At 54.5% G+C, this 24128-nt stretch overlaps 1 protein-coding gene across 1 annotated transcript; it reads left to right on the top strand.

Annotated features, from left to right (window-relative positions):
• Positions 1–3023: 3023 nt before the first annotated feature.
• Positions 3024–23990, top strand: ADRA1D (adrenoceptor alpha 1D). The gene is made up of 2 exons (XM_058563145.1): positions 3024–4506; positions 23354–23990. Exons 1-2 carry the CDS (start codon positions 3390–3392, stop codon positions 23953–23955), a joined length of 1719 nt encoding a protein of 572 aa, XP_058419128.1. The 5' UTR covers positions 3024–3389; the 3' UTR covers positions 23956–23990.
• Positions 23991–24128: the final 138 nt, after the last annotated feature.

Genomic DNA, 24128 nt, shown 5'->3' with positions numbered 1-24128 from the left:
AAGGTCAGGCCAAGACTTGAGATCCACTTGCAGCTGAAGAATAGAATGGATGTCTATGTTCTTCATAGGGACTGATCCCAGGAAGTGGCAGCTTCAGCCACGTCTTCCAATGACAGGCATGAATTTGCACTCTTTCAGCCTTCACTGCTACTCTGAACTGGAAAAGAGCTCCTTTGAATTTGGGTTTTCTTTGAAGGTTTAATTGAAACGAGTCTCCAGGACCCAGATATCAAACCCAGAGAAAATTTTTGTTCATAGCAACGGGAAAGCTCTCCTCCTAACTCTTCTGGGTAGCACTCTCTGCCATTTGAATGTAAACCCCAGGATGGTAGGGATTTTGCTTTATTCAATATTATATCCCCAGTGCCAGGAAGAGTTCCTGGAATATGGCTGGTGCTTAGTTAACTTGTGTTGAATGAATGAATAAAGGTTGCCCAGGCTTGGCGGGCTGGGAGGGAACTGGAGGTTGACCAGCTAGTCCTCACAAACAGGATATCTGTCAGAAATGCCTTCTCCACCAGCATGCTCCCCTATTCAGCATCCTGACTCTGAAAGTGATAACTGCCCTGTACCATCTTCATGAGAGAGAGGTGGTCCAGATCTCCTCAAACCCTTCATGATCCCTTGTAGGGTTCCTTCAAGCCACCTCTATAGGGGCTAGAGTGCAGGTTTATCAGCCTAGGAGTTAACTGCTCAGTTGCAGGATGAACCTTTCCTTTTTCTTTATTCTTTTTCTAACAGGTCTCATAAAGGAGAGGAGATAAACACAGGTGCTTATGTTCTAATCTTAAACAGAAGCCCTCCCACTGGATCACAAAGAACCCAAGGGCAACAGGGTCTCCAGGGCTCACTAGTCCAGCAATTTGACCCCTTCCTGTAATTTGAGCATCTGATGAGGCGGTAGAGGAAACTCACGGACAATCTCACAATTCCTGCCCCTCCATGTTCCTTTCCTTAGAGCTCTAGAACCTCTGAAATTCTCTTGCTGACCTTCTGAGGACTTCCAAGATCCAAAATGGAGTGAGGCTGCTCCTCTGCTTCCAGGCACCCTATCCCACAATGCCTCCTCACTGGTTCTGCTGGCAAGCACACCTCCAGCCAGCCTTCTGTTGGCTCTAGACCAGAATCAGGTACAGAACGTGACACCTGTCAAGTAGCCCCCTACCACCTCAGCCCCAGCTTAGGTTTAACTCTGTCTCCTATGCCCAGTCGTCCTTGAAAACTGAACAAGCCCACAATCAGATGTACTCCAGCAGGATTACCCCGTCCCACACTGAGATGGCAGCCAGTCATGGACACAGAGCCTGCTATCCAACACTCCCATGTTTGGAGCTCCTGGCCTCTCCTTCCAGAGCCCTCTGGCCCTCTCCTTCAAAGAAGCCCAAACCCCAGGTTTTGCTTTCGGTCAGCTGCCAAGTAATCCTCATAAGACCCTTTGCTTTCATTTCACCTCTCCATGGTAAGTTCCCAAAGACCAAGTAAAAGATGGAAGATGTGAGGGGGGAGCTGAGGGCCTTAGAAGACTTGTTTCTAAGCTGTGACTATAACAGCTTTGGCTTCCTGGCCTGGAAAGAGGGGTGTGAGTGGAGGTTGCCGATCTATCAACATTTCTCCCATTTTCTGCTTCTCTCCAAAGCACCTTCCCATCCAGGACTCTCAGACATCCTGCCCCCATGTCATCCACAGCCAGTGGGCACCAAGGCCATGAGTTCTCTGCCCCTCCCAGACACCTCCCCAAACAGGCCCCCATCTCCCTGGCATGGCTCAAGCCTTCCTCATCCTGTGCCTACATGGTGGCATCATCCTCCCTGCAATTCCTCCTTCCTCTGCCACCCAGTGTCCAGCATGGTGTCTGCCACATGACATTAGCCTGGTTAGTATTTTTACATTAGCCAAATGAATGATCTCTTTTTGTCTCTCCCTACCCAGTCCTGCTAGTCAGCAAGAGGTTCCTCAAACCCTCCCGTCCACCTGTGTCCCCAAGCTCCACACTCCTTCTGCCCTATTTCCTCCCTATTCAAATCCTGCCCTGCCAAGCCCCACTCAGCTAACAAAAGCAGGCACTGCTCTGGGGCCCCAACACATATAACTCATTCAGCCTCCACACCGTAGGTAGACACTACTCTTATCCTCACTTTACCAGGAGGAACTGAGGCACAAAGAGGTCACCCAGCTAATACCGGGCAGAGCCTAGATTTGGAGCCAGACTGTCTGCCACCCCCCCTTAACTATCCTGGCCAAGTGGCCTTTCCCACCCTCCAGCACTTAAAAAAAACCTCCCTCCCCAGATCGAGGCCACTTATTTAGCGCAGTAAGGAAGTTGTATTCTGACATCTGATATGGAGTGATATGGAGTAAAGTAACAGTGCAGAAGTTGATATATGCAAACTGATGCGTCGTGAGCATGGTCCGAAGGCTGTAACCACATCATCTCTTGTCCCCTCGCCCATCACAGGCCAGCACAGGCATCTGACCCCCTCCAGTGTTCTCTCCACTCCACCGCACTGGACAGAAGTGTTTGAGACCCTTCTCTGGCCAGTGGCCTGAGAGAAAGAAGTTGCGGCAGATGCGCCCAGGCAGTCCCAGGAGGCGACCTGCCGAGGCATTGCGCGGTCGAGTCCGCAGTCTGCAGATCCCGGGCGCTTGCTGCTCTCTGGCGGCCAGAGCCGGGAGCCCGGGGACCCGGGGATCGCGCCTTCTACGCTCCGCGCGCCCAAGGGCACCAGCAAGTGACTGAGAGGCTGGGGAAAGGGCGGGAGGAAGGGGGACGCAGCTGAAGGAAAAGGGGGAGGGGGCCCGGGAGGGGCGCGGGAGGGAGCGCGGAGCGGACTGCGAGAGGAAAGAGAGGCCGTGGGCACCCACGACGAGGCAGGGGTGCCTGCAGTGGGATCGGAGTGTGCTCCAGCGCCGCGGCCCCTCCGGACCCCGGAACGCCCGCTTGCCCAGCGCGCAGAGCCCCTTCTCTTGGCCAGGGGGGCGCCCCCTCCCTCGGTGCCGGCCGCCCCTTCCTCCTTCCCGGCGCTGCCCCTCCTCCGTCCCGCCCCCCGCGCCCAGTTGAGAGCGCCGCAGTGGCCGCCGCCTGCACCGCCCGGCCCCGGAGCCGCCGCTTTGCCCGCTCGCCTGGGCACGCTCAGAGAGCGGCGCGCGTCGCCGGCCCCAGCTCTTCGGTCCGGCTCCGCAGCCGGCCTCCGGGAGCCCCTGCAGCCGCCCCGGCTAGCCCCGCTCCGTGCGCGGGCAACCGCGCTCCGCGTCACAGGAATTTGGGCAGGACCCCGACGGGACCGGCGCGCAGGGCTGCACCTGGAGCCCCGCGGCTATGCCCGGAGCCCCTCTCCCTGCCAGTCGCTCGTCCTGCGCCCGGGCCCGGCCCCCGACGGCCGCGCGTTGAGATGACTTTCCGAGACCTCCTAAGCGTCAGTTTCGAGGGACCGCGGCCGGACAGCAGCGCCGGCGGCTCCAGCGCAGGCGGCAGCGGGGGCGGCACGGGCGGCCCGGCCGCCTCGGAGGGCCCGGCAGTGGGCGGCGTGCCGGGGGCCGCGGGCGGCGGCGGCGGCGGCGGCGTGGTGGGCGCGGGTAGCGGCGAGGACAACCGGAGCTCCGCCGGGGAGCCGGGGGGCGCGGGCGCTGGCGGCGAAGTGAATGGCACGGCGGCCGTCGAGGGGCTGGTGGTGAGCGCGCAGGGCGTGGGCGTGGGCGTCTTCTTGGCCGCCTTCATCCTAACGGCCGTGGCGGGCAACTTGCTTGTCATCCTCTCGGTGGCCTGCAACCGCCACCTGCAGACGGTCACCAACTATTTCATTGTGAACCTGGCCGTGGCCGACCTGCTGCTGAGCACCACGGTGCTGCCCTTCTCGGCCACCATGGAGGTTCTGGGCTTCTGGGCCTTCGGCCGGGCCTTCTGCGACGTGTGGGCCGCCGTAGACGTGCTGTGCTGCACGGCCTCCATCCTCAGCCTCTGCACCATCTCGGTGGACCGGTACGTGGGCGTGCGCCACTCGCTCAAGTACCCCGCCATCATGACGGAGCGCAAGGCGGCCGCCATCCTAGCGCTGCTCTGGGCCGTAGCCCTCGTGGTGTCCGTGGGGCCGCTGCTGGGCTGGAAGGAGCCGGTGCCCCCTGACGAGCGCTTCTGCGGCATCACCGAGGAGGCAGGTTACGCCGTCTTCTCTTCCCTGTGCTCCTTCTACCTGCCCATGGCCATCATCGTGGTCATGTACTGCCGCGTGTACGTGGTAGCGCGAAGCACTACGCGCAGCCTGGAGGCAGGCGTCAAGCGCGAGCGGGGCAAGGCCTCCGATGTGGTGCTGCGCATCCACTGTCGCGGCGCCAGCATGGGCGCAGACGGGGCGCACGGGATGCGCAGCGCCAAGGGCCACACCTTCCGCAGCTCACTTTCGGTGCGCCTACTCAAGTTCTCGCGCGAGAAAAAGGCGGCCAAGACGCTGGCCATCGTCGTGGGTGTCTTCGTGCTCTGCTGGTTCCCCTTCTTCTTCGTCCTGCCCCTCGGTGAGTGACCGCTCTCCTATCAGCCCCTTCCCTTCCTCCTTGAGCCTGTGGCTGTGCCTTCCTGGCACGCGGACTTGATGGCCCTCCCAGGTGGGGGTGACTCTCTACCTGAACATAGAAGGTTGACTTAGTGACCTCCCTGGTCTCTCAGGCAGGAGTGCGTGCGCCACTTTGTGCGAGACAGACGAGAGTGTCTTCATGCTTGCGAGATTTATTTTACAAGCTTCTTACTTTTCTGTTCTTTCCCCTCTTCGTTGCCATTACAAGCCCCAGGCATATTTTTCGCTCCTGACCCTTCTAAATATAAAATGTCCTTGGAAATCTGTGTGGGCATCTGCCATAGTATGTGCTCGGCAGTGTATATGCTGTCTACATATTACCTCCTAGCCCTCCCCCCCGGGGATATAAATGCCAACTCCCAGAAGTAGATGCACAGAGCCAGTGGACCTCCTTTCATTCATGACCCACAAGCCCTGGCCCATCAACATGTACATCAGCAGACACCAGGAGCCACCCACCTTCTCCCAGCTTTTCAGTTTGGAAGTTGGCCCCACCCGAAGACCCTCCCCTGCTGGTACCTGTGAATGCCCTGGGCTCTCACTTCTGAAATCTCCTCTTGGAGGTGGGGGTGCTGTGTGGGGGTGAGAAGGAAAGGGATGGGGCAACTTATCAAATGAAAAATTAATATTGTTCATCATGGTTTCTTAAGTTTACTGAGTCCTTTAGTTCTTCCGGGGAAGTATCCTATCTCTTTCACAAGAACCCCCGCAGTCCTGGAAGGTGGGCAGCTGTTCTCAGGGGCTTCCTCTCACCCCTCGAGACCCCTCCTGGAAGCCTTGGGGCTGGATCAGCACAGGGAGGTGAAGGGGGACAGCATCTCTGGGGACGCATTTGCCCTGAGTCACTTCGCCCATTGCTGCAACCTCAGCAGGCCCAAGCCCAGGCCTTCCCTGCCTTTTCCAGGCCTTGCTCCCTCCACGCTCTGCAGCTGAGTCAGGAAACGGACAATGGCCTCCCTTCTGCACCGCTGCAGGCCCTCTCCACGCAGCAGCCAGAGTGATCTTTATATGTTATAAATTAGAGTGTTGCTCTCTACGAAAACCCCTCAATGCTTTCCCACTGCCCTGGGAACAAAATTCAAACTCTCCTCTGTGGCCTGTGAGAGGGTGACCTTCAAATTTATTATGGTCTAAACCAAAATGAGACATTATGAATATTTATGCAGGGACCACAGGCATGAACCCAGACAGTGAGGGCAAACCTGACATGTGGTCCCCCTCCTGTAAGGAGGGCCCTGAGTGATGGCCGCCTGCTCTCTGGCCTCATGGCTTTGCTGCCCTCCCCCTTGCTCACTGCACCCTCAGATCCCTCTGACCCTCTTCACGTTCCTTGTTGACCCCAAGCTCAGGCCCTTGCACTCGCTCTGCCCTCTGTCTGGCCTGCCCTCCCCACCGGCTCCTGGGTGACTCCCCATCCTTTAGGTCTCAGTTTAAACGTCATCGTCTCTCTGGAGAGGCCTTCCTGACACCTCAGTCTCAGTGTGTCCTCTGCATTTTCTCCCTCAGGGCACAGGCCCTCTTCCTGTACTGGCTCCTTAGCTGTAGTCACATCTGGGTGTTGCTTGGTTTGGTGTCTGACTTCCCCCACTGGCCCAGAAGCTCTGCGAGGGCAGGGCTGTGTTGTCACGGAATCCACAGTGCCCTGATAGTGCCTGGCATATGAGGAGCAATAGAACACAGCAGGAGGACCACAGGCTCTGGCACCAGAGAGCCTGGGTTTGAATCCCAGCTCTACCCCTTCCTAGCTGTATAACTTCCGGCAAATTCCTGAGCCTCCCTGTGCCTCTGTTTCCTCATATAAAATAGGCATGGTGGTGATGCTAATAATCCCCACCTGTAGGGCTGTTGTGAGACTTCAGTGAGGTGTTATGTGTGATTATAACTGTGGCCCGGAGTGCCATGTGAGCCGTTGCTTTGTAGTGGATGCCCAATACGAGATAAGGAATGAATAGATCTTGAAAATTATCCAGCCAGAGGCTGCTTCGGGGTAGGCGGAGGGATGGATGGGATAGGAGGTGCAAATAGGCAGGCAAGAGGAAGTCAGCGTGCCCCCCTTTTAGGAGCCCACCCACCCAGAATTTAGAACCTCCCAAGCCCACCACCCCCGTTTCTTTCCCCACCAACCAACCCCTGCTCTGGCCTGGCCCCACTGTGCCCTGTCCCAGGTGCCCTCATCCTCCCCCACTGCCCCCTGGTTCACACTGGCCCCCTGTAGGGAATGATAAACCTGTACATGTGTAGAATGCCACCTCCCTTTATGGTCTTTTAACGTCTTGTAAGATTTCTGGTTACAGGGTAATGCACAGATAAGGAGAAAATAATATAACAAATACCATGCACCGTAACCCCCCATACTGAACAGATGTTAACATTTTGCCATATTTGACTCAGATCCCTTCCTCTCTCTCTTTTCAGTAGAATGCAGCCACAACCAAGTTCCCTCCTCCTATCCTTCCTTTTTTTCTCCTTCCTTCCCCAGAGGTGAATCTGGGGTTTATCACTCCCGTTCATATGTTTATACTTTTACCAGGAATATCTGTATCCATAATAATATATAGGATTGTTTTGTGTGTCTTTAGGATTGATATAAATGGCACCATGCTGTGCATATCAGTCTTCAATTTGCCTTTTTCACCCAGCTTTTTATGTTGAGATTTACACATGCTGGTCCATTTTAGCAGCAATGTAGCATTCTATTTGAGAGGATTCCATGGAGTCTTGATGCAGTGTCCTGCTAAGTGTTCGGTTTTTCTAATTTTTTACTATTACAATCAAGACTGCAAAAGGCTACTGTTGTTTTGAGGTCCAGTGCACGTGCCCTCCTCTTCCAGGAAGTCATCCCTGACTTCCCATGGCCTTTGTCCCTTGCTGGCACACACTGCTCTTTCTCAGTCCCTACCTCTCTGCTGCTTCTCCTCACACCTAGCTTGGGGACCCAGGGGATGTCCTTGTCTCCTCCTTCCTGCCAGTCTGTGCTGTGCGCAGCCTCCCAGGGCACCTCACCAGGCCCGGAACAGAGCCCAGGACCGCTGGTGGAGCTGAATTGAGTGGAATCTGGCAATAATGAGCAAGCAGGACATAGGCCAAGCAGGGAAACAGAATATTCTGATCTGCCGTGATGTGGCGGAGGCCAGGGCAGCAAAGAGAACAGGAGGGCAGAGCCTGCGGTGGGGGCAGGAGTGGTCTGAGGGCTGTGCGGGAGGGAGGGGGACAGGAGGTCCTGACTCCCCCCAGCACTTGGCCCAGGCCTGGGAGGAGGGAGAGTCCTTTGAAGAGACAAGGAACATTCTAAGCAGCAACTTTTTGGGTGAATGTCAAATCCAAGGGGCTGGCATATCTTGGTAGGAGGTGCCAGTCTGTGGTGGAGGGTTGAGGGTGTTGGAACATAGATAAGAGGGCCAAGGATGGCGCAGTTGCAGAAGCAGGCGCATGGGGTACAGTCTCCCAGAAAGAGGATGGAAGGACAAAGAGAAGAGAGGGGCTGGGAATGGAGCCTTGGGGAGCACTCACTTTGAAGGAACCAGAGAGGCAGAGAAAGGGGTAGCCAAGAGGAGTCCTGAGACCAAGTGTGAGGAGCATCAGCAATGGAGGGATTGAGAAAGTGTGTGCCAGCAGTGTGTGCCAGCAAGGCCATAGGCCACGGAAATGAAGGCACCTAGTAGGGCCACAACTTGGGGGTTGTCGAGCAGACCTGGCTGCCCCTCACCCACACCTCTGTACACAAAGCCAAGTGGAAGCAGCAGCCCCAAACACAGCAGTGACATAGTCAGTGAGCAGCCCGAACAGCCCAGAGGGCATTGAGAGCCTTAGGAAGGGGGCCCTGGGGCCCTGGGGCCCAGAGGGACTTTGGCCCAGGGAGCTGTGGACTGCCGTCTATAAACTTGAAATGCTGTGGGTCAGGCCAGAGTGGCAGCAGAGAGGGACATAGATGGGATGTCCTGAACAGTGAGGCCTCTGGGGGCCTAGGTCACTGGCCAGGAGAGACTGGGACACAGATGTCGGGCACTTAAAATCTTTAAGGACCCAGAGAGGGGCTAGGGGTCATCCCCCACACCTCCGGCTGCCCCCTTTCCCTGTGAGGAGCAGCTGCAGGGCGTGTGGCAGGCAGGCAGAGGGTCAGCTCAATGAACCCGAGACATCACGTGTCCGACCCTGCGATTCCGGGTAGCAAGGCCAGGGAGGGCAGCTCCGGCTCCTCTAGGGGACCCAGAGAGCTGTCTGTGGACACAAGAAGTGCCACTCGCACCTGTGAGAAGGCGCCCACCTGCCTGGGTTTCCATGCTGATGCCCAGCTGAGCCGTCTGCTCCATGCAGAATAACCACACATCCTGGTTTGCCCAGGACAGGCCTGGTTTATGCCTGTTGACCCGTGTGATTGTTGGTAGTGCTCCATTTTCACTCTCAGAGGTGTTCTAGTCTGGACGATAAAGTATGTGGTCACCAATCCTTGGCGTCTTTGGAGGAGGGGCTCTTGGCAGCCCTGCCCATGACAAATACATACCCCCTGCCCTCACCCCTGCAAGCTGGCGCAGGACTGAGTGCCTTGGAAAATCACAAGACGTTATGTAAAGGTCCCTCCTCACAGTGATCCTTTAGCCCCATGTCTAGAGGAGCCCAAACTTGCAGAGTGCATATGGGAGGGGCATCAGTTAGGGTCTGCCTCCTGCAGACTTCCATGGAGGACCCCCGAGCAAGGGGCCATGGTGCAGGGTGGGGCCAGCTGGAAATCGCCTGATTAAAGCCTCTGCCTCCGGACACTTAGTGCAAGAAGCCCCCACCCCCAGAGGTCTTGGCCAATCGTTTGGTATAGAAATGCCAGTCTCCCTCCCTGTGGACAAGAGGGGACCAGGGACTGGAGAAACCCTGCCCCAGGCAGGCACCCATCTGTAGAAGAGCCCCCTTCCCCTCCCAGGCACCTAGAGGCCACTTCTCCCCTTGATGTTCTCATGGCTGTGGCCTGCCTGGCAAGTGCCTCCCAGCCATGCCCAGAGATGGACCTGTCCACTGAGACCTAAACACACACACACACACACAGACACACCACCACAGCCCCACCCCTGTCATTCCTCACAACCACGGGCAGACCCCCAGCCTGCACTCCCAGCTCTTTTGTTGAGCACCCACCAAGCCTCACCGGCCTCCAAGTCGGCCTCCCAATGTGTCAGTAATGCAAAGCAGCCACAGAGGCTCAGAACCCACAGGCCCCTCCCGAGTACACCTCAAGGTGTACAAGCTGTCTGGAGGCTCTGATATCCGGACACTCAGGACAGTCCAGCCAGTGTCCCAGGCCCTCACCTCCAGCCATCTGTGAGCCATGCCTGGGCCTCCCTCTCATACCGTCAGCCTAGGCCCTGTGACATCGCTGCCTCCCTGACCCCCCTAGATTTAGTTAGGTACTCCCCAAACACTGCACATACCTTTCTCACAGTGCACTGTAATTGTCTGTATTCTTACACATACCATAAAGTGTGAGGGCAGAGGAAACCATACATATGTAGCCATAGAGGAATAGAGGTATTTGTGGGGTGCCCTGTGGTTTAGGAGACCTGGAATGTAGGGTCTATGAGAAGAGGGGTCACTAGATGAGGCAAGAATTTTATCCATCAACAGGAGAATGGATAAATAAACTGTAGGGTATTCATTGGCTAGACTACTACATAGCTAGGAAAAATAACAAACTTGATGCCCACAACTTGGATGAACTTCACGGATATTATGCTGGGCAAAATAAGCCAGATCTGAAATTAAAAGTGTACATAGCATATGATTCTGTGTATGTGAAGTTCAAAAACAGGCAAAACTAATCAATGATGAATAAAATCAGGATGGTGGTTATATGTCTGTGTGTGTGTGTGTGTGTGTGTGTGTGTGTGTGTATTTGGGTGTGTGTGGGTGGCGGGTGGTGCTAACTGGGAGAGTGCAAAGAAACCTTCCAAAGGGCTGGGAATGTTCTATATCTTGATCTAGGCAGTAACTACATTGGTGTATGATATGTAAAGTCATCAATCTGTACTCTTAAGATGTACATACTTTATAGACTTAAGATAGACTATTGGTATCTTACGCCTTAATGAGAGAGAGAGAGAGAGAGAGAGAGGGTGGGAGGAGGCAAGAGGAGGCTGTGAGCCATGCTGAGGAATTGGTGTCCAGATGAGAAGGCACACTTGGGCAACTGGGTGTGACCAGTAGGTTCAGCGTGTGCGTCCAAGTGTTGGCCTAGGGCCGAAGGACTCATCTGCACAGGCTCCCTGAGGTCGTGCAGGAGCCTGCAGATGCGGGGTGGGGCGGGGGGGGGGGCAGGCATCACTGTCCCCTGGCCCAAAAGCCTAAAGAAGAGGCTGGCATTATGTCTCCTTTCTGTGCCTTTGTGGCACCTGGCACATAGTCGGTGCCCAGAAAATCTGTGTGGGGGGGGAAGCAGCGGAACCCGCAGCCTCTTCACGTCCTGCCATGTCAAAGGTCTGGGTGGCAAAGCACAGACCTCTTCTTTTTTTCTATTGTGGTAAGAACCCTTAACATGAGATATACCCTCTTAGATTTTTCAGTATCCAGTACAATATTGTTAACTATAGGCATAGTGTTGTACAGCAGATCTCTAGAACTTGTCTTGCTTAACTGAAACTTCATACCTGTTGATTAGCAGTTCTCCATTTCCCCTTCCCCCCAGTCCCTGGCAGCGCCATTCCACTCTTTGATTCTATGAATTTGACTATCTTAGACACCTCATATAAGTGGAATCATGCAGTCCTTCTGTGACTGGCTTATTTCGCTTAGCATAACAGCCCTCTATTCAAAGCCAACCATCCTCACTAATTATGGGTTGGGGGTGACCTAACCTAAAAAAGCCCATATGTGATCTAAAAAAATTTTAAAACAAAACAGCTAACATTTATTGAGTGATAACTGTGAATAAGCAATGAGCTAGGGTTTGGTTTGGGTTTTTGCTTTTGTTTTTTTTTCATTTTTTTAATGGAAAGTTTCTTGAATTGATAAGATTCCTCTCCCCCCACCTTTTTTCTTTTGATTTATTTGGTGAAGAAACTAAGGACTAGCCCACAGTCTCGAGTTGGCGTCCCCTTTAAGGTGTCCCTCTGTTTCCTGCACTTCCTGTAAACTGTCTTGATCAGACTCAAGTTCAGTGTTTTGGTCACGAATTCTTCTCTTTTGTGATGTTAAGATTGATCAGGAGTTCTGCGGTCAGCCTGATCCATCCGTTATCAAGTGTCCCATCAGCCTCTCCCCTGCTGCTTTTAGCAGCCATGGTCCATGCCCTGGACCCGTTAATATCACTGGGGCTTAAAGTGGTGATATCCGAATTCTGTCATTTATTCATTAGAATTCTAAAAAGAATTCTCCTGTAGCTGTTTGGTTACTTGAAATAGCTGTTTGGTCTGTACAGGAGAAGCAGGAGAGCTGCTTGATGCTCCCCTTTATCAGAAGAGTCAATTCCCTAGCAGTCTTTCCAAAGGGGACCAATGGATTTTTTTAGTACCATAATAAGGTGATTTTTAAACCTGTCACACATTACAGACATCACAGTTGGGGGTTGGCCAGTGGGTGACCTTTCCAGTTGGTTCCTGAGACCTTTGGCACAACCCAGAGTCTTGAGCACTTCCTGCTTTCTGGTCTGATGAGATGTTTCAGGCTCAGCTTGTACTTTTTTTTTGCCCTGGACCTGGAAGCAGCCATTTTTCTAAAGAGCTCTAGTCTGTTTTAGTGGAAAATGATCCTTTAAAGGCCACGATCTGAGCTCTCGGCTGTTCATTGATGCTGAGTTGGTCACTGATTCAGTGGACAGAGCTAGGAAATATATTTTATTTTTTGTAAAAGAAAAATACACCACTGATGGCATGGACTTTTGACCTTGAGCACAGATCCCTCCTCCCCTAAGGGTTTTGTCCTCTGCCCAACTCCTGCCGAAATGTTTGTCCCAAACATTTGATGAACTGTTGATCACTCTACCTCATTCATTAAAGACTTGGGCATTGGGGTCACACACTTTCTTCTCCACTGGCATCCCTACCCTGGTTATTGGTGTAACTCCACTGTACAGAGGCTGACCCTCTGTTGACACCCCAGCCTAGGGACTACAGGTACTTCCCCCTCCTCCCTTCCTCCCAGGGCCGTGCCCTGGCCCATGTGCCCACCTTGATCTACTTCCCCCCAAATCCTCAGTGAATCTCTGCCACCTGAGTCCATCTGTTCACTTGCTTCCATTACACCTGCTCATTGACCCCAACCGTGACCAAGTCTTCACCTCCCTGCCCCTCACCCTGTCCTCCAGTCAATTAGGCCTCCCTTCCCTGGTCAGCTAGTCTCATGATCCATCGCTTCACACTCTCTTCCTATCTTTAACTCTCTTGCCTCCGCCTACTTCTGTGAGCCCCGGACCCTGAGTCAGGCCATTCTTCCGTGTGGTACACATTCGTGTACTGATAAATGTTTAACAGGTGCCTCTGGGGTGAGGGCTGATCTGTAGTGTCTGCCCATTACCATGGTCTAAATATTCCCACCGTGGTCAGTTTCGAGCTACCAAAGAAACATCAGCCAGCTTGCAAAATTCCTGAAAATTTCACAGTCAGCTCTCATGAGCCAGTGCAAACCAGCGTCTGGCTGAGCACTCGCTAAAGAAAAATCACACTTTCCATAATCAGGCCTCCTCCCCAGGGCAGCCCTCAGGGTGTCCCCAGAAGTCCTACAGCTTCCCTGTCAGTTCTGAATCTCTCTCAATCCCCTTTCCTTCACAAGGGATCTTACTCTGTCAGTTACTGCTCGGCCCTCCCTATCTCCCACCTCTCCTCTGCCCACACACAGCATGCAGATGTGTCCACAGCTTCTCTTAGAAATGATTCGCCCTCACCCCCTCCCCACCTTCTCACTGTAATCTTTCCTCCTTTTCACCTTCTGGCAAGAATATCTCTGCTACTTACTCTTTAAAAAATATTCTGAATTTAATCGTAATCCTAAATGTCAGAGCTGGGATTGGACTCCAAGAACTCTGGCTCCAGAGTCCTTGTTACTTCCTGCCCAGGTCAGAGGTCAGGCTGGGGCCACAGTAAAGGGTCAGTTGGCAGCCATGTTTATGCTTTAAACCTCACCAAACGCCTGAGCCCCTGCGCACATCCCCCAGGCTCAGTTCCATGCTTCTTTCTGCCCTGGATCCCGGCCATGAGGGGGTCCTGAGCATTGCCATGGGACATGACCACTTCCCGCATGGCCTGACCCTCTCACAGACCCCTGCAGACCCCCAGAGCCCTGAGCCCACCCCTCAAGGGAAAGTCTCTGAGTTCCTGAGCCCATCTCTGGCCCCGCCTGAGCCCTGCCCCAACCTGCTTCATGAGCTGTATGCCCACCAAAGAGGCCTCCCGTGGATGCTGGAGGACTTGCCGGCCCTCGCCCTGGGGGTGGTGACCCAGCAGAACAGGGTCCTGGGCCCCTGAGAGCCGGCATTGGGGCCTGGCGGGCGATGCTCGGGCAGCTCAGTGCTGGGGCTCCCGGACAGGGCACCCACTGCCTGGGGACCCTCTCTCCTCTACGTGAGCACTGATCTGCTCAGACCCATGAGCCGTTTGTCAGTACGGCCCCAGGGCAGAGAGGCTCACGCTCAGATCAGGGTCTAGTTCAGCTGAGCACAAGGGCCATTGGCAGGGACTTCAGCCTTGGACATTCAGAACTTGGGGTGCGGCCACTCCAAGGCCACACATCAGGAAATAAGTGAGTTAAGAAGGGACGACAAAGAGCAGAAAGAAGAGGGAGAAAGGGAAGGCTGAAAGAGAAGGGAAAAGAGAAGGAAAAGGAGTTGAAGGGAAGTGGGTGGGGCCCGGTATAGGACTCGGGCAGGTCTGTGACTCATCTCCCTGCCTTGGGCCCCACCAGGCAGCCTCTGTGGCTCTAGCAGCTGCCCCTGCCCCCCGCCCCCCGCATCCCTGCAGTTGCAGAAGGGTGTCCAGGGCCAGACCAGTGGTTCTCTGTCAGCCCCAGGGGGCCCAGGGAACCTGAGGCAAACGTGGGGGCACAGAAGGACTTCTGATCTATTCCTGGTCCATCTCAAGCCAGAGGACCCGCCAGTTACCTCTCACCATGAAAAATTGGCAATGCAAGGAATTCAAGAGATTTGGCTTGGCACAGCTAGCCCCACAGTGCCCTCAACTCACCCCTCCATGCCTTTACAATCCATCTGAGACCTGGACCCTATCCAGGTCATCTCTTCCTGACAGCCTTCCATGATTGTTTCTATTTCAAAATGGCCTTATCTCTTACCCGTCTCCCCCTCCCCTTCTCTGTTCCAGTGATCCTCACTTCTTTGTTGTCCTCCAACTTGTCAGATACCCTGCTGCCTCAGGGCCTTTGCATGTGGCCTTGCCTCTGTCTAGAATTCTCTTTCCTCAGATAGATGCATGGCTTACTCCCCTAGAGGGTCTTCAGGTCTCAGCTCATGTGTGCCTTATTAGAGAGGCTTGTCTGACCCTTTAGAATATAGCCAAGAGGCCTGCTGGGGGCAAAGGTCCCAGCCTCTCTGGGAAAGGAGCTTTTGAGCTCCAGAGTCTGAGCCACTGAGTGAGCAACTGAGAAAACTGGGAGAGAAGAAGGGAGTTGGGGCTGAGAATTCCCTCTCTCCTAGCCCTGCTGGTGGTAAGAGACCTGAATATCTAGGAGGACGTGGTATTTTTAACCTCTCTAAATCTTTCTGGCCCGAGAGAATGGCCGCCTGTGGATAGAAGTCACTCGTGATGGAGGGGGTGGGAAGGAGGAAGGCTGGGGTGCAGCCTGATGTTTCATGGTTGGCTGCAAGTTATGAGCAAGGCTGGCTGTGAATTCTGACGTTCTGCCAAGAACAAGTTCCTTTCTGGTGATGCCAAAAGAGTGCTGCTAATCACACAGTCCGCCCCTTGGCTTCCGAGCTGTCACTCCTCAGCGAGGCTTGGCCAGATTGGTCAGCTCCAGCCTTAAGTGGCATCTCAGCAACTCCTGGACCTGGCTATTGCTGTTCCTTAGGAGAGGGGACTGGTCTGTGATGATCCAGGCTGCAAATACGCCAACCTCACAGGCTGCCTCAGTTTCCCCAACCATGTGTATAGGCCAGGCTGGCCCAGCCAACATTCCAGAGAGTGGGCCTCTTCTGTGTCAGCAGAGGGCCTCTTCTGAGCAGTGGCCCCTCTAGGTATTAGCTTAGACTCCTAACAGAGGCCCCCCAATATAGGCAATGGGGGAAGGCAGATGGGAACAAGCTTGACATTTTCACATGAGAGAAAACGTCAAGAAGCAGAGAGAAGAGGCGAGAGTTGTGTTTGTGGCCGTCTCCTCCCTGTGTCCTGACCGCCTCTTCTCCTGGGCGGGAAATGTGTCCACTTGCCCACTCCACCCTGCCTGTTGAGTGGGGGAAATGGACACAGATGTGCATACTCATGCCCTGCTTTCTCAGCAGTGGGCAGAAGAGTTGAGACAGCAACCAAGCGATAATCCCTAGATTGCAGGTTGGGGACTGAGAAAAAGAGCTTGAAGACTCGTCCACACAAAGAGTGTCTTGAGTCAGGTTCCTAGATGCAGAGCCTGAGACAAGGGTTCTTAAGCAAGTGATGGACTGAGGGAGGCTCCAGGAGGCACCTGCGAGGGAGGGAGGGAGAGAAGTGGGATGAGGTAGGAAAAAGCTAAACCCAGGATGTGGTCTCGAAGTCTGGCCTCAGCCTGGGCCTGCTGGGAGCCCTGGAGCCAGATCAGAAGCACAGAATTGCTCCACCTTGAGGTGAGGGGCTGGCGTTTTCGGTCCCCACGTCAGTCTGTCATTGGCTGTGAGCTGCCCTCTTGGTGGGGAGGTGTCTTCTAGTAGAAGCAGCTCCCATTGGCCGAGGGAATTTCCTCAGAGAAAGGGCAACTGGGAGTCGTTAGCAGCCAACACTCACAGCAGCTGGGGGCTGGGGGCACCCGGGCAGGGCACCAACAGCATTGCCTTCAAACCTTGAAGGTGACTTTTGAGTAAAGACTTGAAGGAGGGAGAGGAGATGGCCAAGCGGCTCTTTGGGGCTCCTCTCAGGAAGTTGGGGTCTGTTTGACATTCTCTCCTGAGACGCAGCTCCAGGAGCAGGCAGCGGCCCAGGCCTTCTGAGTGTTCTGGATGGACCTGCATGCACAGGAGCTGAACCTGACGTGGCAGGCCCCACTGGGCAGCCTGGAGGCCATACAGAAGGCCAACAAATGCCACCTAGCCTGGGGGGGCGCAGAATTGAGGGGTGCTCAAGGCACACACACTCCAGAAACCACTATTACCTCCTCAGATGCCCGGGGAAGTGGGGTTAATCACAGAAACGTTCCTGGAGAAGGGGGCTCTAGGCCCAAGTCTGAAGAAGAGGGAGACCGCTGTGGAGAGAGGAGGAGGCTGTGCAGAAGCCCAGAGGTGGCGATGGGCATGCTGCTCGTGGGGCAGCTACCAGAGGAATAAAGCGAGTGTTTGTGGCTCCTGACCCCCAGGATCCAGGGAAGACTGAGGGAAGATCTGTTTCTATCTTTACGTGATGCTGCGGAAAGACCAAGTGCTTTAGAGTGAGACCAGCTAAGTTCAAATCGTGACCGTGCCGCTTACCCTCTGGAGATAACTAGAATCTTTCGCAAAGTGGGATGCCAATGCCATGAGAATTAAATAAGAAATACAACATACGGGGCCCAGCATGGAGCCCAGGAGGTACTGAGCACTCAGAAAGCGTTAGCTCCCATTTTCTTCCTGCTGACTTTAGAGGCCACCCACCCAAACACCGTTATTCCTTCATTCAACAAATATTTTACAGCCCCTGCTCTGGGTCAGGCACTTGTGTTACAGGCTGGGATGAAAAGAACAATTAATCCCATCCCTGCCTTCAAGAAATCTAGAGTCTAGGAGAGTAGATAGAGCAGTAACAAATTTTATTAAAATGCAGGCATGCGTGAAAAGGCACCTACCCCAGGCTTGGTAGCGGGGACGCCTGGCCAGAGGCTGCAGGGGTGGGTGGGAGGAAGCAGAAAGCACTGTGGGAGTGGCAGGAGCCAAGCAGAAAGACAGAGGGCACCACCTCCTGTGGGCAGACCTGCTGTGGCGTCATGTGGCTGAATTTGGAGGGAGGCAAGACAAAGACAGCGCTGGGTCCTAAAAAGCCTTGAGTGCAACACAAGAAAGTTTGGGCTTATTCTTCAGAGCTGCTGGAAGCTACTCATGGTTTCAGATGGGAAAGGAGAGAAACCAGTTTATGGAAAAGGCCTTTAGCAGCTGTGTGGAGAGTGGAGAGGACAGGGGACCACTGGGGGCTGTCACAGCCACGTAAACAAAATGAGATGCCAGACTAAGCAAAGGCTTCCATCCACAGCAGCCTCGCCGTTGTTCTGAACACATGCCAGGGCCACCTCAGGGCCTTTGTACTTGCTGTTCCCCCAGATGTCCACATGCCTCATTCAGCTCTTTACTCAAATGTCACATTCTTAGCAGGTCTTCCCTGGCCACCTTATCCAACATGTATACCACCACCCCCAGCACCGCCCCACACATACACACGCACACACAAACACACACCTCCTATCTTTCTTTCCTGCTTTATTTTTCCTCCTTAGCATGTTTTATTATCTGATACGTTTACATTTTCCTTGTTTATCCTGTGTATTATCAGTCTTGCCCAATGAAATGTTAGCTTCATGAGGGCAGGTTGTGTGAGATGCCAGTTGGCACCCAAGTGGAGATGTCCAGAAGGCAGTTGGATCTATGAGTCTGGAATTTGGGAGAGCAGTCTGAGCTGGAAATAGAATTGTGAGTATTATCAGCCTAACGTCAGCATTAGGATGAAATTGCCAGGAGAAAGCGAAGAGAAGAGATGACAAAACTGTTCTTCTAAGGGTACTCTTACATTTAGCAGGGGGGACATGAGGATGAGGCAGCAAGAGAAATGGACATGGGGTAGAAAATCCAAGAGTGGCATCCTGGAAGCCACAGCGAGATGAGAGGCATCCAGGCTGAATGGGAGCAGTATCCACAGGTTGGGGCTTGGGTGGGGTGGGCTGTGGGCAGAGCAGTGGAGTGAAGGTGAAAAGCAGATGGGGGAGAGGTGTGGATGGGAAGGGTGGGGAGAATGAGGGCGCAGCTGTGACTGAGGCAAGCTCCGCAGTGGCTGGCGGAGCGAGAGCTCCACAGCATGAGCAGGGACACTAACCTCGGGTGGAAGGACAGACTCCTTTCTCACCAAGGAGGAAGGCGGGTGAGGGAGGTTTGAGCGAATGCCCACTTCTTTGGCTTCTGTTTTCTCTGTGAAACAGCAAGTGGGATCAGCTGCTCTGGAGAAGGCGGAGGGGCAGCCACAAGGCTTATAGAGAGGAGCAAAGGCTCAAAGGATCTGTCGCTGGAACAGGGGAGAGCAGGCTGAGGGTGGGCAGCGAGATTGCTGGAAACCCAGGACACCGGGCTGAGGTCGGAGACCCTACGCATGTTGAGGGAGTACGTGAATCGCTCCAGAGTTAGGATCTGTCTGGGTAAGGACAACCCAAATCCAGAAGGACGTGGACGTGGGACGATCGAGAAGAGAACGGCTGAGGTGTGAGCGAGTAGGAGTTTCAGCCGAGCAGAGAGGATGGGAGAAATCCAGGGGGCTGGCAGAAGGCCCAAGTACCGATGAGAAGAGAGAGAGGAGAGGAAGCTGCAGTCAGCAGTGGAAAATGGGTTTTAAGTGAAGAAATGAAATACTCAGATTTATGTTTTAGGAGGATCCCCCCAGCTGCTGTGTGGAGAACAGGGTACCGGGGCACACGGGAGGAGCAGGGAGCCCACTTAGAAGGGCACCACAGGTAGATGATGGTGGTAGCTGGGGTGGTAACAGGGGGCGCAAAGTAGGGGGAGTCTGGGACCAATAGGAGTTGCTGATGGATGGGATGCAGAGTGTCATAGAAAGAGAGGGCTCAGGATGTATTGAGCACCTACAGTGTGCCACGCATGGTGTGGGGAGCTTACCACTTAAGGATAAGATAGACAGGAAACCGACAGGTACCTGCAGTGTTCTTGACACTTAGAAGTGAGTAGATGTGCTGGAGGGAGGAGGGATTACAACGAATTCTGCTGGGTCAGGAGGGGGCGGTATAAGGAAGGCTTCCGGGAGGAGGTGCCACTGGAGCTGGCACTACCAGGTGGAGGAGAGAGCAAGGGCATTCTAGGATAAGCATGTGCAAAAGTCCAGAGGGAAGATGGGGAGCCCACTGCAGCCAGAGGGCAGCGAGAAGTCAGTGTGGCCACTTAGCTGAGGCACATGAAGACAGAAGTAAGACTGCAGAGAGAAGCAGGAGGCACAAGAGAAAGGACAGCGAGGGGGTGATGCTGGGGGCCTGGGTGGAGAGGCGGGAGGCTGAGGGAGGGCAACCCACGAGGGCCTCTATTTCCACTGACATCTGCCAAGCTGCGTTAGCACAGCTGGGCTTCATGCCCACAAGAAAGGCTGTGAACAATGTGGGGAGTGAGAGAGGGAGCCAGCTTGGGGCAGAGAAGGAGGCTGCCAAGACAAGACAGCGGCCTTGTCTCAGAGCCCCCACCTGCCCATTGAGGCTTTCCTGTATCTGGGCTACAGGAGCTGGCAAAGGCCTGTGCAGGAAAGCTGGAGAGCGATGAGATGGCAAGATAGACGAGGCAACTGGTCGACCTGACTAGCCATCATGCAGAGTGGCTGGGGGAGGAGAAAGCTGGGAGTGGCTGAGAAGGGGGCTTGTCCCCTGATGCCGCCACAGAAGGGAGCATTGCAGGGACAATGCCCATGAGCCAAGTGCCCATTTTCAGGTGTTTCGGGCAGTTACCCATCTCATCCGTGGCACACAAAGGGAGGGAAGTTCCCACAAGCCCCTCTGACCCCAGAGATCCTTGCAAGAGGCTGTAGGCTGATGAGAGAATGTTGGGGGAGCAGCAGGGAGAGGGAGGCAGGCCTGCGGGGAGGCATAGGGGTAGACTGCAGCACTCCAGGCAGAGGTGGGTGTGGTCTCAGAACTGCCATCTGCCAGGGGAACAAAGGAGCTTCTGCCTGTGGAAGCTGGAGCCCAAGGCGCAGACGCCTGTATTTTCCAGGAAAGATGCCTGCACACAGCGGGCAGAGAGCAAATGAAACAAAGTTGTGGCAGATGCTGTCGGTGTCCCGCCCATCTCCCCTGCACATGGGTCACCTTCCACCGCAGCACCTGCCTGTGTCTCTGCCCAGGGGCCTTCTCTGACCAGCAAGATCGTCATTGTCCACCCACGCAGCAGGCAGGATGTTGGAGAAATTAACACCCTGAGGGAGCAGCCCAACCAATGACTGATGGGAACGGGTGTATGGATCCCACCTCCCTCACCCCACTGGGGGGATAACTCTGAGGTTCCTGTTCTCCAGAGCTCCCAGTAGGATTAAGGGCCAGTTGCCCATGGTGGTGACTAGCCTGATAACACCTTTTATTGGCTTCCTTCTCTTCTCTGTTTCTTTTTCCCACTCCACTTCATTTACGCCCCAAATTAACAACTTGCATTTGAATCCTTGTCTCCGGGACTGCTTCTGGGAGAACCCAAAGTAAGACAGAACCTCAGCAGGACACAGTAGGAAAATCTTGGGACTGAAAGGCTGAGTTTGAATCCCAGCTCCTTTGTGTGTAAGGAATTCCCAGCTGCGAGCTGCACAGGTCGGTTGAGCATAAATTAGAATATTAATATTTACAGCAAGGCCCAGGCCACACTACAGTATGCCATGGCGCCTACCAATCCAAATCAAAACCACACTGATAACAATGCCCTTTGGCCGGCTTCAGGCTTGCTGCTGAAAGCATAGTCCACTGATTTGTCATGCTGGGCTAAATATAAAAGAATTGTGGCCTGAGTCAGAAAGTTATTTTCAGCACTCTATCTTACTTTGCAGCCGTTGAGGGGTGCTGTTCGGAGGGCCGCCTTCCTGGAGGCTGAGGTCAACCCTGGTGGCCCCCACATTCCAGGGACAGCTGCTCTTAGAGTTTTCTCCTTGACACACCCTGACATACCACATCCTCTCAAAAGCCACAGAAACAGGGAGAGGGGAGTGAAGAGACACACCAGTGTTTATTAAGAGCCTGCTAACTGCTGGGCCCTGAAATTTAGGAACCTTCACAAAATCCCTTCCAGGGAAATATTATTATCTGTATTTCAAAGGAAAGGAAAGTGAGATTTAGATGGCCAAAAAACTTGCTCAGGACTGCATGATCAGGGTTTGAAACGCCTGTTCCCTGCTGTGCTACGTGACCTTCCTCTTCCTCCACAGTGTCTCTTAGCACTGGGAACTCTCCAGATGGTGGGAGGTGGGTAATAAGGAAGGGCATGAGGCCCCCTCTGTAGGGGACTCTGCACTTATTTCTTTTGGGGCAAGGGGGAGAGAGAGCAGGTCCCATGATTTGTCAAGGACCCCTACCCCTGGACCACTCAGCCTGGCAAGCGCCTGCAGCTTCTGCCCAGGATGGGACGCCCCTGCCTCTGCTCCCTGCCCCTGCTGCTGAGGATGAGAGAGTGGCCTCTGCTTCCTGGATCTTTGCATCTTGTCAGGTGCCTTTTGGAGACAAGACTCCTTCGGGTCCATGCTGGGATGCCAGGGGAGAGGTTTGTGGGGAGGAAGGTGTTTCTAGCACAGCTCAGAGCCCAGTGCCCGCACTCCCTCCTGCCCAGCACTCTGCCCGTCAAAGCCATCCCAGAAGTCTTCCCTGACCACTTCCACTGGGACAGCCCTGCTGTCCTGCATTCTGATAGCCCATGGGCACTGTGTTTATTGAGGCTTAATTCTAGGCTCTCTCTCTCACCTGCTTAAAAATATCCATGGCTCCTAGCTACCCACAAAATAAAAGTTGAACTTCCCAGCATTTAAGACCCTTCACCGTCTGTCCCAAAGGAATTTCTCTGAGTGTATCCTACAGGACACTCCCAGGCCCCAAATCCTCTTGCCCCCTGTCCCTTCCACTCCTAACACCCTCTGCCCTTCCTGATCCTCGCCGGCTCCTGTGAGACCCCTGGAAGGACCCGCTCAGACATGCACGTGCTGAGCACCACCATCACGCCACCTGCGGTCCTGTGATATTTTATGCACATTGCTAGCAAGGGAGCAAGGCCTGGCATGGGGCAAGCCTTGGTCAACATCTAATTCAGAGGTTCTCACCCTTTATGTGCTAGGGACTATTTGGGCATCTGGAGAAGCCTATGGGGCCCTTCTGAGAGTCATATTTTCAAAAGCATACAAAGGATTGCAAATGAAACCAATTTCATTGACAACCTTGTCAAAATATTTTTACATGAAATTTGCGATGTAGTAATAAATATGCTCCTACATTAAGGCACTAAATAACAAGATCTAGTGGTGTGTTCTAATGACTGTCATTCCCAGATAGTGAGGAGCGTAGAGAATATTTCAGAACATCTGCAACAACTGAATGTGACAGGAAAGGATCTGCAGACCTGCTCATATTAGGTTGAACCATATGAAACTGCCAAGGTGGCACCAGTTTTGAGCTACAAAAATGGCGATTTCATATGGTTTGTCTAACGCTACTCCGGTTTGTCACTTACACTCATCATTGAGGGAAATGCTCAATTTGAGGTAGATGTGAGTAAAACTGAAGATGATTATTTTTCCTCATCCAACTTCATGGATCCCTCAGATTAGATCAGGGACCCCTCGGAGAGAAAGAACCTTGAAAGTCCCTAGTTGATGACTCAGCCAGGGCCCGTGGAGGGTCGGAAGGGTCGTCCCTTTGCGCCCAGGGGCTGCCTGGCCCTCCCTCTCCCGGACCAGCTAACTAGCGTCAGCCTCTTCTCCCCGCAGGCTCCCTGTTCCCGCAGCTGAAGCCCTCCGAGGGCGTCTTCAAGGTCATCTTCTGGCTCGGCTACTTCAACAGCTGCGTGAACCCGCTCATCTACCCCTGCTCCAGCCGCGAATTCAAGCGCGCCTTCCTCCGCCTCCTGCGCTGCCAGTGCCATCGTCGCCGGCGCCGCCGCCCCCTCTGGCGCGTCTACGGCCACCACTGGCGGGCCTCGACCGACGGCTTGCGCCCCGACTGCGCCCCCTGCCCGGGCGCCGCGCCCCCCGGGGCCCCGCTGGCCCTCACCGCGCCCTCGGCCCCCGGCTCTCCAGGCACGCCCGAGGTGCAGGCTCCGGTCGCCGGCCGTCGAAAGCCGCCTTGCGCCTTCCGCGAGTGGAGGCTGCTAGGGCCGTTCCGGAGACCCACCACCCAGCTGCGAGCCAAGGTCTCCAGTTTGTCGCACAAGATCCGCGCCGGGAGCGCGCAGCGCGCAGAGGCCGCGTGCGCCCTGCGATCGGAGGTGGAGGCCGTGTCCTTAGGCATCCCCCACGACGTGGCCGAGGGCGCCACCTGCCAGGCCTACGAATTGGCCGACTACAGCGACCTCCGAGAGACTGATATTTAAGGACCCCCGAGCTAGGCCGAGGAGCGTGCTGGGGGAGGGGGAAGAGATGGGGGTGTGGGGAGGGCGGCTGGCTTTGTTCAAGAGGCCCGTGCGGATCAGGGGCCGGGAAACTGATCAGGGCGGCTGCTCTGTGGCATCCCTGAGGAACTGAGGAGGGGGTGGGGCCCTCGAAG

Source organism: Diceros bicornis, chromosome 19, assembly GCF_020826845.1.
Source record: "Diceros bicornis minor isolate mBicDic1 chromosome 19, mDicBic1.mat.cur, whole genome shotgun sequence".
Taxonomy (NCBI): Eukaryota; Metazoa; Chordata; class Mammalia; order Perissodactyla; family Rhinocerotidae; genus Diceros; species Diceros bicornis.
Note: the sequence above shows the minus strand (reverse complement) of the source record. Positions and strands in the feature narration are given on the sequence as shown.